Source organism: Syngnathus scovelli, chromosome 20 (genome assembly GCF_024217435.2).
Source record: "Syngnathus scovelli strain Florida chromosome 20, RoL_Ssco_1.2, whole genome shotgun sequence".
NCBI classification, from domain to species: Eukaryota; Metazoa; Chordata; class Actinopteri; order Syngnathiformes; family Syngnathidae; genus Syngnathus; species Syngnathus scovelli.
This window is the reverse complement of record NC_090866.1, coordinates 9,505,372-9,517,555: the sequence shown is the minus strand read 5'-3', so window position 1 is coordinate 9,517,555 and position 12,184 is coordinate 9,505,372. Positions and strand designations below refer to the sequence as shown.

At 43.8% G+C, this 12,184-nt stretch overlaps 3 protein-coding genes across 4 annotated transcripts; 1 reads left to right on the top strand and 2 right to left on the bottom strand.

The window, feature by feature from the left end:
• Positions 1–1,280: 1,280 nt before the first annotated feature.
• Positions 1,281–3,304, bottom strand: LOC125990301 (potassium voltage-gated channel subfamily F member 1). The gene is made up of 2 exons (XM_049757300.2): positions 2,483–3,304; positions 1,281–2,401 (listed from the first exon to the last, which is right to left on the bottom strand). The coding sequence occupies exons 1-2, from the start codon at positions 3,140–3,142 to the stop codon at positions 1,640–1,642; spliced, it is 1,422 nt and encodes a 473-aa protein (XP_049613257.1). The 5' UTR covers positions 3,143–3,304; the 3' UTR covers positions 1,281–1,639.
• A 729-nt stretch (positions 3,305–4,033) lies between these two features.
• On the top strand, positions 4,034–6,945 carry pdia6 (protein disulfide isomerase family A, member 6). 2 transcript variants are annotated; one of them, XM_049757304.1, is made up of 12 exons: positions 4,034–4,191; positions 4,424–4,568; positions 4,687–4,744; positions 4,850–4,976; positions 5,045–5,151; positions 5,215–5,339; positions 5,409–5,523; positions 5,591–5,731; positions 5,801–5,958; positions 6,053–6,211; positions 6,271–6,367; positions 6,434–6,945. In XM_049757304.1, the coding sequence occupies exons 1-12, from the start codon at positions 4,173–4,175 to the stop codon at positions 6,506–6,508; spliced, it is 1,326 nt and encodes a 441-aa protein (XP_049613261.1). In that variant the 5' UTR covers positions 4,034–4,172; the 3' UTR covers positions 6,509–6,945. The 2 variants fall into 2 exon arrangements, with proteins under 2 accessions (XP_049613261.1, XP_049613260.1); XM_049757303.1 differs by having other exon boundaries at positions 5,212–5,339.
• hpcal1 (hippocalcin-like 1) lies at positions 6,873–10,634 on the bottom strand. The gene is made up of 5 exons (XM_049757351.2): positions 10,483–10,634; positions 10,303–10,400; positions 7,887–8,348; positions 7,680–7,785; positions 6,873–7,537 (listed from the first exon to the last, which is right to left on the bottom strand). The coding sequence occupies exons 3-5, from the start codon at positions 8,262–8,264 to the stop codon at positions 7,440–7,442; spliced, it is 582 nt and encodes a 193-aa protein (XP_049613308.1). The 5' UTR covers positions 8,265–8,348; positions 10,303–10,400; positions 10,483–10,634; the 3' UTR covers positions 6,873–7,439.
• Positions 10,635–12,184: the final 1,550 nt, after the last annotated feature.

Sequence of the window (12,184 nt, the reverse complement as noted above, 5' to 3'; positions counted from 1 at the left end):
TTTTTCCACGAGGTCACGATTAATCTTGGTAATTGTTGTCTCTCCGACGCAGTCATAGCACTCCGGGGTGCACTTTGACTGTCTCCACTAACTCCTCCAGCAGACGAGAGAACTCGTGGAGCGTTCGTTCTCCATCGCGGCCGATTGTTATACGGCTTTGTTCTTGCAGCGGAAAATAAATCCCCAGACGACCGCCGGTGAAAGCGAAGCACCGTTGCACATTATCACACGCTATTATTCAATTGAATAGGTTTTTTGGATGCAAATCGGTTTCAATATCCTCTTTGGACTACTCCGGGGCATGTGATAACGCTCTTCTTTTCAAATTAGATCACCCGAAGCAGGTGTTTTCCTCGAGTATGTTGGAATTTACACATTATTATTATTTTTTTAATATAATAAATTCAGTTATATGGCTTAGTCATTAAAAGCAGAGGCGGCGGGACCGGGGGGGGACTAGGGGCAGCCAACCTCCCCTCTGTTTTTAAAAAAAAGGCATATTGTGAGGTAAAAGATCTTTCATGCAATAAGACGTATTGTAAAATCATGACCATAAATCATATATATTATTATTTTTCCTGTCACAGGACCACTGGGATGTCCTGCAAGGCGAGGCAAAGGGGAAAGTGCTGTCAAAAAAACGTGAAGTGCAGGTCAGCTGACAGGACTTTCAGGAATAATTGCCTCCTACAGTCCACGGGTAAACATTGCCTTTCAAATATAGCTGTGGTGTCATTATTGTCCACCCTCACACAAGCAGGACAAAAAAAAAAAAAAAAAAAACACTCCTCACAATAAAAATAGACACTAACAACTGTCAACGCCAATGATTTCTTTCCGGACTAAGTTTGGATGGGTTTTATTTTTTGAGTCTTGAAATTTTCTAGCTGCTCCGTATCTCGGGCACCCACAGAATGCCACAGACGAGCAACATGGAGGAGTGAAAATAGTGATTAGCCAACAGCCCACAGTAGGTCACAAGCAAAGGAGCCAATGTATGCACTTGTTTGTGTGCATTGGAGGCGGGCTCGGATATTTGTCTCGGGCTCCAAGCGAGTGAATCTATATTTGAACTTGAAGATGCGTGTATGTTTGTTGTATATTTGCGTGCTCGCAGTGGAGAAGCCAGGGTCACGACCTTAGAAGCATTCCACCGCCCTGGATCGTGTTTATATCCGATGCCTCACAGTCACTCGACCCAAAATGACAGCGACAGACGCATCGTGAACAGCTGTGAGGTTGCGTCGGACAACACGGCGAGAAAAAAGGCCTTTAGACTCTTGTTCACTCACGGGACACTTTATTAGGTACACTAGCGGAGACGTAATGTAATAATGTTGTGGGCCGTCACACACCTTCCATTTTGACACAAAAAACATTCGGATTTATACAGAGGAATAATAACTTTTTTTCTATATTCTTTAGTCCTTTTTTTTTTTTTTACTACTTACCTGGCTGGAACGGATTAATTGCATTCCATTCATTACAATGGAAAGCATGACTTTACATTTTGATTTGGTCACAGAATGGATTCACAACCCGAGATTCTACTGTACATCCATGATGAGATACATCTGATTATTTTCTTATTTTGGACACCCCCAAAGATGGAGACACATGTGAGGAACTGTTCAGAGAACTATTTGATTTCAGCTGTTCTCTCCAAGCTTGTGTTCATGTTAGGGCCCTGGTTGGCCGCCCCCCACTTGCGGGGGCTCTTCAGGAGTGTCCCACACACATGTTTGGGGGTGCCTTCGTCGTCCTGGTCGGAACGCAATGCCATCAGTTCGATCTCGTGCTTGGCGGCCGTCTCCAGAACCTGCTGCTTATTGTAGAACAGGACAAAATTGTTGATGATGGGATGGATAGGCAAAGCGATGGCGATGACGCCGCACAGAAAGCTAATGGCGGCGTTACAGCGGCCTAAGGTAGTCTTGGGGTACACGTCGCCGTAACCCACTGTGGTCATGGTGATGACGGCCCACCAGAAGGACTGCGGGATGCTGGTGAACAAAGTCTCCGGGTGGTGCTGCTCCACGGTGTATCCCAGCGCCGAGAAGAGGAACACCCCCACGCCCATGTACATGAGGAGCAGGCCCAGCTCCTTCAGGCTGCTCTTCAAGGCGCTGGTGAGGGTCTGGAGTCCCGAGGAGTGGCGGGCCAACTTGAAGATACGGGCGATGCGCATGATGCGTAAAGCCTGCACCGCCTGCTGCACGTTGGCCAGCTCCATCACGCCGGCGCCCAGCGAGGTAAGGAGGAGCACCACGAAGAAGGGCATGATGGCCATGAAGTCCACCACGTTCATGAAGGCCAGCGCAAATTTGACTTTGTTCGGGGACGAGAGCAGACGCAGCACATACTCGATGGTGAACCAGCCGATGCACACCGTCTCGATCCACTGAAAAAAAAAAAAAGAGTGTTATTCATCTAAAGATGTTTTCCAGTTTCTATTTTTTAAGTTTCTTTTTATCAATGTGACCTCCATGGTGGGGTTCTCCGTGAGTTTCCCCTCCTCGTCCTCCACCTGCAGGTCCGGTATGGTGCTGACGCACATAACCACAGAGGAGATGAGGATGAAGATAAAGGAGAGGATGGCGATGATGTGAGCGGCCAAAGACGACTCGGGCTTCTCCATCAACCTCCACGTCCACGTCTGGAAGCGCTGCCAGCCACTGACGCTCGGGTCTCCATCCCGGTCCACCAGGATGGTCCTCACCTTCTCGGCGATCTCCTCCAGCTCGTCCTCCACCTCCTGCAAGTGGCTCTTGCAGCACTCATCCAGGTAATCCGAGTCAATTTTCCAAAAATCCATCTCCTTCATGAAGCAGATGGGGCAGATGCCTCGCTTGATGTGGATCTCGCCGTAATAATAAAGCTCCGTGATGCATTTAAAGGCGTCTGGATCCCTGTCGAAATAAAACTCTCCTTTATCAGGGTCGTAATCATCACACAAGGAGGAGATTTCCTCCGTAGGGACGGGTGACACCGAGTTCACCAGTTCAGCCAGTCGGGTCTCCGGAAAACGGTCGAGAACGTCCCGGAAAAACACCTGTTTCAGCCCGCCGATGTTCACCACAATTTCGGGCTCCTCGCATGCTCCGGAGCCGCTCCGGTACCGGCTCCTGTGGATTCCCCACATTGTGTTGCACTGGGGGCGCTGAAATTGTTGTCCAAGTCAAGTAAAAGTGTTTATTGCATAAGAGAGATAAAAAGAGAAAAAAAAAATCGGATGCGGTGAAATGTTCTTGCATGCACGCGCAGACGTTTGGCGTCTCTGAAAGTTGGATTTGAGGAGCGCAACTTCGTCAAGTCACTACTACTTGAACAAACAACTTCCGGTAAGTCACAAAAATAAGAGTAAGCTTTTATTTTTTAAGGTTGGATAAAAACGACGTATTTATCCGGTGCTGAATACCTGTTAACGCGAAAGGCTACACTGCCTTTAAAACAAACAAAAAAAGAGAAATAAGAAATATGCTGGTCAACATTTTGTTAACTCTTTTGTTTATTGTTCTTTATTTGTCTCAAGAGTGATTTAAAAATAGGAATACAAAAAGGTTTGCGCGCAGGGTTTGGTTTTGTCTCCATCTAGAGACAAAAAAGATACATTGTGAGCAGAGGAGTGGTTATACTGTATTTGAACAGTTGTTTTGATATACGTAACGTAAATAAAAGTAAGTCATTTGATTTGATCAAATTAATATTATGTCAAGCAACCCTCAATGCGTGATAATAACTTAGTAATAATAAAAATAATAAATAATAATAAAATAATAAAATTCCACGTATTGCCTTAAAACGTGGGGGATCAACTTTTGGCACGATTTCTTAGTGTTTTAATTTCTCTATGACATTTTTTGTTTTCCTTTTTTGTCACAATGACAAAATAAAAAAACTCATTTATGATCTTAGTTTCTTTACTCGTCACTTTTGCTGTAAACATACGCTTCCCTTAAAACCTTACACGGCGCTTTCCGATTGGTCGTCCACACGACTGCTCGTTTCAGCCAATCGGCGTTCGCCATTAGGTTGCAGCGCTTGGGTTCAGCCAATCACCGTGGGCCACGGTGAATCTCCTCCATTGACATTATTGCAGGCTGCTAAAGAAAGCGGCTGCAGACTTCGTAGTGTTTGCAACTAGTAAAGGTGGCTTAGACACTGCTAAAATAATGAAACCGTTACTTTCTGGTAAGTACAACCGCAAATTTATTCTTTAAAATGGGATTGTTAGGTTGCACGATTTTTGAGTTTGTCTTGTCGGCTTGCTGGAATAACAATGGCACATAGGTTGGCAGGCCTCTTTAATTCTATGACTTTTAAATCTTTCCCACATTGAGTGTGATGATGTGCTTATACAATTTAAATTGTGTTTGAAAATGGCTGCCTCCCTGATTACCTGTAAATGTAATCTTTTGTGCAGGAGTGTTCCTGGGCTTTTCGTTGCTTGTTAGTGTGCAAGCATTTTATTCTCCCAGCGACGATGTGGTCGAATTGAACCCGTCCAACTTCAACAGAGAAGTGATTCAGAGCGATAATCTGTGGCTGATCGAGTTCTACGCTCCCTGGTGAGTGCATTGACACATCATGAATGGGCCTAATACAGCGCCCTGGGGTGTCCCGTTAGCGAAATGGTGCTGGAATGTTTCTCGTGTGTTGTTGACATGTTCACCTTGTCTTCATCAGGTGTGGCCATTGTCAAAGGTTGACGCCAGACTGGAAAAAGGCAGCAACAGCCCTTAAGGTGACCACGACACAAATCTATAAGTACCTCTAAATTACAATACCAATCGTGATTAACACATTACATATAAACTTAAGTTTGGATTTTATGCCTGTGTTCTCTCAGGGTATTGTCAAGGTTGGTGCAGTAGATGCAGACCAGCACAAGTCTTTGGGAGGCCAATATGGCATTTCCGGATTCCCTACGATTAAGATTTTTGGCGGCAATAAGAACAAACCTGAGCAATATCAAGGTATTTACGACAGTGGGTCTTTGTGTTTCTGAATGATGAAATTTAAATCACTTTTTTGTATTCCTCAGGAGGGAGAACTAGCCAGGCCATCGTGGAAGCAGCCATGAGCGCTCTGCGGGAACTGGTTAAAGACCGACTTGGTGGCAAGTCTGGGAGCTCGGGTTACAGCAAACCGGTATGTGCCAAAAATTGATGCCACAATATGAAGAATAGCTCAGTGAGACTTTACACCCAGCAGAGTGGAGGTGGCAGTGAAAAGGACGTGGTGGAGCTCACGGATGACAACTTTGACAAGATGGTGCTGCAGAGCGATGACGTGTGGTTGGTGGAGTTCTTCGCTCCTTGGTGTGGACACTGCAAGAAGTAAGTAAAGCTGTCCTTATGCGACAGATTTGACATTTAATTTAATTAAAATTTATATGCAATCACCAGCCTGGAGCCCGAGTGGGCAGCTGCAGCTTCGGCCGTCAAGGAGCAGACAAAGGGCAAAGTTCGCCTGGGAGCCGTGGATGCAACTGTGCATCAAGCTGTGTCCAGCCGTTATGGGGTCAGTGTCACACTTGGATTTTTTTTATGACTGATATTCTTATCCTATACGTTTTGTCTCTGAGCAGATCCGAGGTTTCCCCACCATCAAGATATTCCGCAAAGGGGAGGAGCCCGAGGACTACCAAGGGGGACGTTCCCGCCGTGACATCATCGAGAAGGCCTTGGATCTGTTTTCTGATAACGCCCCTGCTCCAGAACTTCTGGAGGTTAGTCGGTGAACGTAAGTTGAGCACATATCGTGAAGTCCACGCCGTCAATGAAACGATGTCTTGCAGATTCTTAATGAAGATGTCCTGAAGAAGACTTGTGAGGACAGTCAGCTGTGCATCATTGGTATCCTGCCACACATTCTGGATACAGGTGCCTCTGGGAGAAACAGCTACCTGGACGTGATGGCAAAGCTGGCTGACAAGTACAAGAAGAAGATGTGGGGGTAAGAGCAAAAGCAGATTTTTTTTGGACTCGGATCTTGTGAGAGAGCTCACCTCGTGACACCCCCCCTCCCGCCTCGCTCTTCCCCTCATCAGCTGGCTTTGGGCTGAAGCTGGTAGTCAGATGGACCTGGAGGCCTCGCTGGGTATCGGCGGCTTCGGCTACCCCGCCATGGCTGCCATCAACTTGCGCAAGATGAAATTCGCTCTGCTCAAGGGCTCGTTCAGCGAGACCGGGATTCACGAATTTCTCAGGTGAGTTGCGCAAGAGGGGCGTGGCCAGACAACGGCGGGGAGTAACTCGTGGTTTGCAGGGAGCTTTCTGTCGGACGAGGCTCGACCGCCACGTTGGGAGGCGGCGTGCTTCCCAAAATTCACTCCGTTGAAGCGTGGGATGGAAAAGATGGACAGGTGAGAAAAGATTCACGGCTGAATAGTAAGAATAAATGATAAGTGTCTTTTTTCTCCCACCATCAGCTTCCCGAGGAGGAGGATTACGACCTCAGTGACGTTGAGCTGGATGATGACTTTGACAAGAAGATTGAGTTATGAGGCTCAGAATATTTTTATTTAAAAAAAAATGAGGCTGCTGGGATTTGACCCAGGCTGGATGTGATCTGGTCCCGTGCGAGCCATGTCCCCTTCTCCTGTGGATGAATGGAAGGCCCGGTAGGTTGCAGTTACTAAAATACTCCAGACGGGGGGGCGGGGGGGGTTCATCTTTAGTCAAGTCACATGTACACATTTTTGAGGAGGGGTCACGTAACTTCTGACACTTGCAATCCAAGCTTTTTATTGTCCCTTTTTTTTTTGTGTGTGGACTGAAATAACTTTTGTCAAGCCCCTCACGTGACATTTTTGTTTCCTGGTTTTCAATCCAGCGGTATCAGGATATAAGGTGGGGGGGCATCTTGTGTAGATTTTTCTTACACAAACTTTATTTCAATTGTGTGAAAACATTTGTTACAATAATAAAACAATAAAAACAGCCACGGTCTCTATTTTTAAACTCACTACTTGATTATATCACAAAGTGCATGCAATACTAAAAGGCATATTCATCTTTTATGTCCATCGAGCATTCCTGAGCAAACACGGTCAAAGTGAATGAAATTTATAACGTAGTGATGTCATGAGTTCCCTCTTTATGTAACATAGCTTGAGTCGTAATACTTGCCATGCAAGGAATCCAGTCAATATAAATACAATATGGCACTTGACTTTTGGAGTAAAATCCATTTCAAGATCAAAAAGATTTTGAGGACAAGCGCAACAATCCACAGAAAAAGCCACAAAAATACAATTATAATAAACAGGGTTTCCAAAATAAAGGTACGTTTTGTGACTTTGCTAATAGTCACATTAAAATAGGTTTATTTTTTTAGCGGAGGAACTAAATTTGTAACAACTGGATGTTTTGGAAACCCTGGTGTAAACATTAGGACGTCATGGAGTGCCGCGGCGGGCTTGCGAGCTTTTCGTTTCAGAACTGACGAGAGGTTGACTGATCGGACTGCAGGAGTCGCACGATGGACGGGTCGCTCTTGGCACCTTTGATGAACTCCTCCAAGGACAAACGACCTGGTAAGCACACGGAACAGAAGCCGCTTCAGTCATGTGGCTTGTTTATGGCAGTTAATTACTTTGGACAACAGGGGGCGCTGTTGACTTAGCATAATGAGTTGTACAACTAACATGGAGTCTAAAATAAAAATGGTCTCACCGTCATTGTCAATGTCCATCTGCCTGAAGATCTTATCCGTTCGCTTCTCCGGCGTGGATTCATCCTCGGGCATCTTCATCACTGAAGACACCATCTTATAAATGGCCTACAAAATGTTGGAGGAGTAAATATAACCACAGAAAAGGGTAACTTTGATGAAGTCAGAGAAAATGTGAAAGACTAAAAATATGATTTTAAGCTTCTCACCTGGACTATCTCCAGCATCTCCGCTCGGCTTATGTAACCGTTCCCGTCCAGGTCGTACATGCTGAAGGCCCAGCGCAGCTTCTGCTCCAGCCCGCCACGCGACGTCACGCTCAGGGCGATGATGAACTCCCTGAAGTCGATGGTGGAGTCGCCGTTGGTGTCGAACGTGCGGAAGACGTGCTCGGCAAACTTGGAGGCGTCTCCGTAGGGGAAAAAGTTAGCGTAGATCTTCTTGAACTCCTCCACAGTCAGGTGGCCGGTGGGGCAATCCTTGAGGAAGCCGCGGTACCACTCCTGCAGCTCGTGGTCCGTGAACTCCGTGTTCTCTCGCAAATCGTTCAGGACCTCCGGCCGGAGTTTACTGTTCTGTTTTCCCATGATGCAGTGCTCCCGGCAGCCGGCTGGGCTGGTCCTTCTACACTCCCGCTGATTTGGTTTTGGACAGCGACTGGCTTCTCTCACCTGTTGGATACCACCAATCATTAGTATGAAATGATCTCTTATTTGTCTTTAGTATCTGTAACTGGTATCGGCATCCTCTAAAAGTACCCGAAACCTTCAAATAAAAGATAAATTGTTGAAATTGCTGAACTGGAGCCAAGAATTAGTATGCTCAGGCTGCAGGCAAAAAAAATAAAAAAATCATTCCTGCATTTATCTGCTTGACCAAATTTGGTCATTTCCTATGAAAAAACATTGCTGGCATTCATAACATTTTTTTCCAAAACAGAATATGACTCGTCACGATAAATTCCAAACCCCCCCTTGTGCTGGTCTACTTTTTCCAGTGGCTTCTCTGCTTAATGAGTCTGTTTCACACACTGACTGGTCTCTGTGTGTGTGTGTGTTTAAACGAATACGGATGGTGACGAGGCGGCCGACGTAACGTGTGGGAACAGAATAATTTTATTAAGGGAACGGAACAAATGACAGTTGTCCTTGTTTACATCGTCATGACCATATTTCCTCCAATAGTCACCCGTTGGCTTGAATAAAGACCTCGCCCCGGCGGCTATAATTATTTTTATTACTGTCTGACCTCTGATACCAACTTGCAGTTGCATTTTCGTTGCCTTATCACGTATTAAAGAGAAATGACTTTTAAATGTGTCCTCGGAGATGAAAAGAACTCGGGATTCAGTTTGCTGCTGTGTGTGTTGAACGGAATTAATTGGGTTGCAAACCAAAAGGATAAAAAAAAAAACAGCTTTCGCGTTATTTCTCGCTTTGTGCTTTTCTCTGAACTACCGCGGAGAACATTGTGCACCGGCTCACGATGAGGTCCCTTGACACACCAGTTGCCATGGCAACCCAATAGTAGCCAAAGTCCTTGGAAAAGGGAGGCAATGTAACTTCCAATCTGGTGCTCGTGCAGGACGGATGATTTTTGCGTCTGGCGTACTCTGATGCAATTATCCAGGCCTTTACAAACAAACCATAAAGTCAGTTTAGCAAGACAATTGTATGCTTGGTCTGAACACGACATTCAAAAAAAAGCTAGTTGTTATGCGGAAACAAAAATAGAAATTCCAAATGTGGCATATTTCCACGTATTCACTTGTTGCCGTTTATTTTAAGACCTTTGGACAACACAATTTAAGGGCAGCCATTTTGTATTGCTACTTACTATCAATTGAAAATGACATCACAGCACCTTAATTGCTGATGTCACATGACCAAATGGAGACAACAGGTGAGTTACCTGAATATTTTTTTTTTCCTTAGGATTTTTCTGATTTTAAAGCCTGCGTTGTAATTGAATACATGACATTTATATCAACTTCCTGTTTAGCTGTAGTTTAACACAAAAATGGTAGAATTTTACTACTGAATTGAAGTATACTGCTGGATGGAAAATCTCACGTAGGTGCAATGTGTGGGTGGACTCGTGCCGTTGTCCATCGTGTATTTTTTTTCCATTTCGTCCATTTTTGTTATATTGACTGCTGTATAGAGAACACAAATAGGCCAATTCAAAAGTTCTGACTCAAGTTTTCCATCCATATACACAAATGTAGCTGGCCTTTGTTATTAATTACTTTGATGACATTTAATTGTTTATGAAAGCCCGCAACAAAAGAAAAATGATTTTACAAAAACATGTTTTTTACTACGGTGTAATGGACTGACAATTCAATGTTTTGATGGTGCATGATAATAGTTTCCACGTATCATTGTTTTTCGCTAAGCAAATATAATGTGTATTTTAAATGAAATAATTGTGAATCATAATTTCCTCACAGCTTTGACAAAAATAGGAAAAGGAATGTGATGCAGTCTTAAAATGGGTGTAACCCTCAAACTACCATCGCGTCTTGCAAGGGGGGGGGGGGGGGGGGTCACGACAACCGATCGCAGACTAGGAAAGACTTTACGTCCCAAAAAGTTTATTATTCAAGAAAAAAAGTCAAATTACCTTCGAAGGGAGGATTGGTGAGTGTTGCGGTAGAAAAGTCCGCTTGTTCTCCGCTTCAGCGGACCGAATTCACCGTCAACTCCAACGTCTTCTGATGACTAAACCAGCACGGGGGAAGAAAAAAATAAATAAAACAGATGTTTTTGAAGCTAAGTTGTAGTAAAAATGTTGTTTACTTACATTTATTTGTTTTACCACAGGCTGCCTGCGATGCTTATAAGCTTTAACGTCTGCTGGAAGATGTGGCATAAGCTCGATTTTCATCCGACTCGACCAAAAACAACAATGGGGTTTGCTTTCTATTTATGACTCGAATATACGTTATTCTCCACAATATCTTGGGAACTAACTCCATTTTCTATACTTGTCCTTCCCTGCTAAATATTTAACGTGAATCTTATGAATAGTATAATGTTTTCTGCTGACGAAGAACCTTTTTTGTATATCACACTCTCCCTACGCACGGAATGGATTATTCCACACTCTCCTTGCTGCTTCCATCGGAGAAAAAGTCGCAGCGTCCGGTGGAAAATTATCTCCGTCGACTATTATTAGCTCTCTATCTAAAATACACGTTTGAAAAAAAAAAAAAATCTTACACAACTCTCAGTTTAAGAAAAAAAAATTGCAATATATTTTATGTTTTTATACCAGCATCCTCTGTTGAATAAAAAAAAAATCCATCACGAGCCTTCTTTAATTGAATTATTTTGCCCCAATATTTCAACACTGAATTAATCAGGTTCTTTAATCATGGATATGGCGTCTGTACCTTCACTCATGCACTTCAGGAAATGTGGTGTGTATGTCAGCATTTCAGTCAGTAGATTAATAATTAACTCTGTGTATTTGTGCGTGTGTGTTTCTGAAGCCTGACACCTGTTTCCTGTAAGTTGCAGGTTTATCTACCTGAAGGCAAGGATGGCGCGACACCACGGCTAGGGGGTGCTATAGTTCCATCAAAAATCTATTGTGACAAACAGAACAATTAAATGCTCTTCCACTAGATGGCAGTAGGTATAATTAACCTCTATGCAGTACTCACCTGCAAGACATAGAACAAAATTGCTTGCCGGAAATTGAAAACCTCGACACAAGAACACATCAAGAACCAAGTCAACCCTGGGGTCAAGGGTCAGTGCGTCATAGTGTCATTGTATGCTCGCAATTTGAATTTAATGGTTCTGCTTGCAACAAGCAACATCTCAACTTGGTGTTGACTTTTTTTCCCCCATGAATAGGTCAGAAAGAGTCCACTAGAGGGCGCCAAAGGTTTACAATTTGGAATAACTGCTCTACAAGTGCAAAATAATGTTTAACTGCTTGTCTTTGAGAAATAATGACCCAAAAAAAAAAATGCTTATTTGTGCATTATGGTGAGAAAACAAATCTACCAGAGGGAAAAACACGTGACTAAGCTGAAGCAGTATTGACATAAAGGCAGAGTTAATATTTAGGGGAAAACATTAAGTTCATCATTGGACTATGTACACCACAGCATCATGCGTTCAAAAAGTTCATGTAACGGTTAGGCGGATAACCAAACACTATACTGTTCACATGCTATCTTCGTGCACGATAGCATGCACGTCTAACTGTACATGATAATCTTTGACTTCTCTGAATCTCAGTGGTGTTTTATTAGGTTTGAAAAGTTTTACCACCCTCTGATAAAGTGGATGAACAATCTTAGATCAGGAGAACATGGCCATTTATGACGCAGCAGATACCCTGTGCATGACTCGCTTGTGTCTGGACTTTCAGCCAATGTTTGCCCTTTGGAGATTGACCAATAATTTGCTAACAGGCCTCAGGTACGTTAATTAGGTCATGAAAATAGACGACTGTAGATGTAATATTTTACAGTTAAAGCAATTTGTAA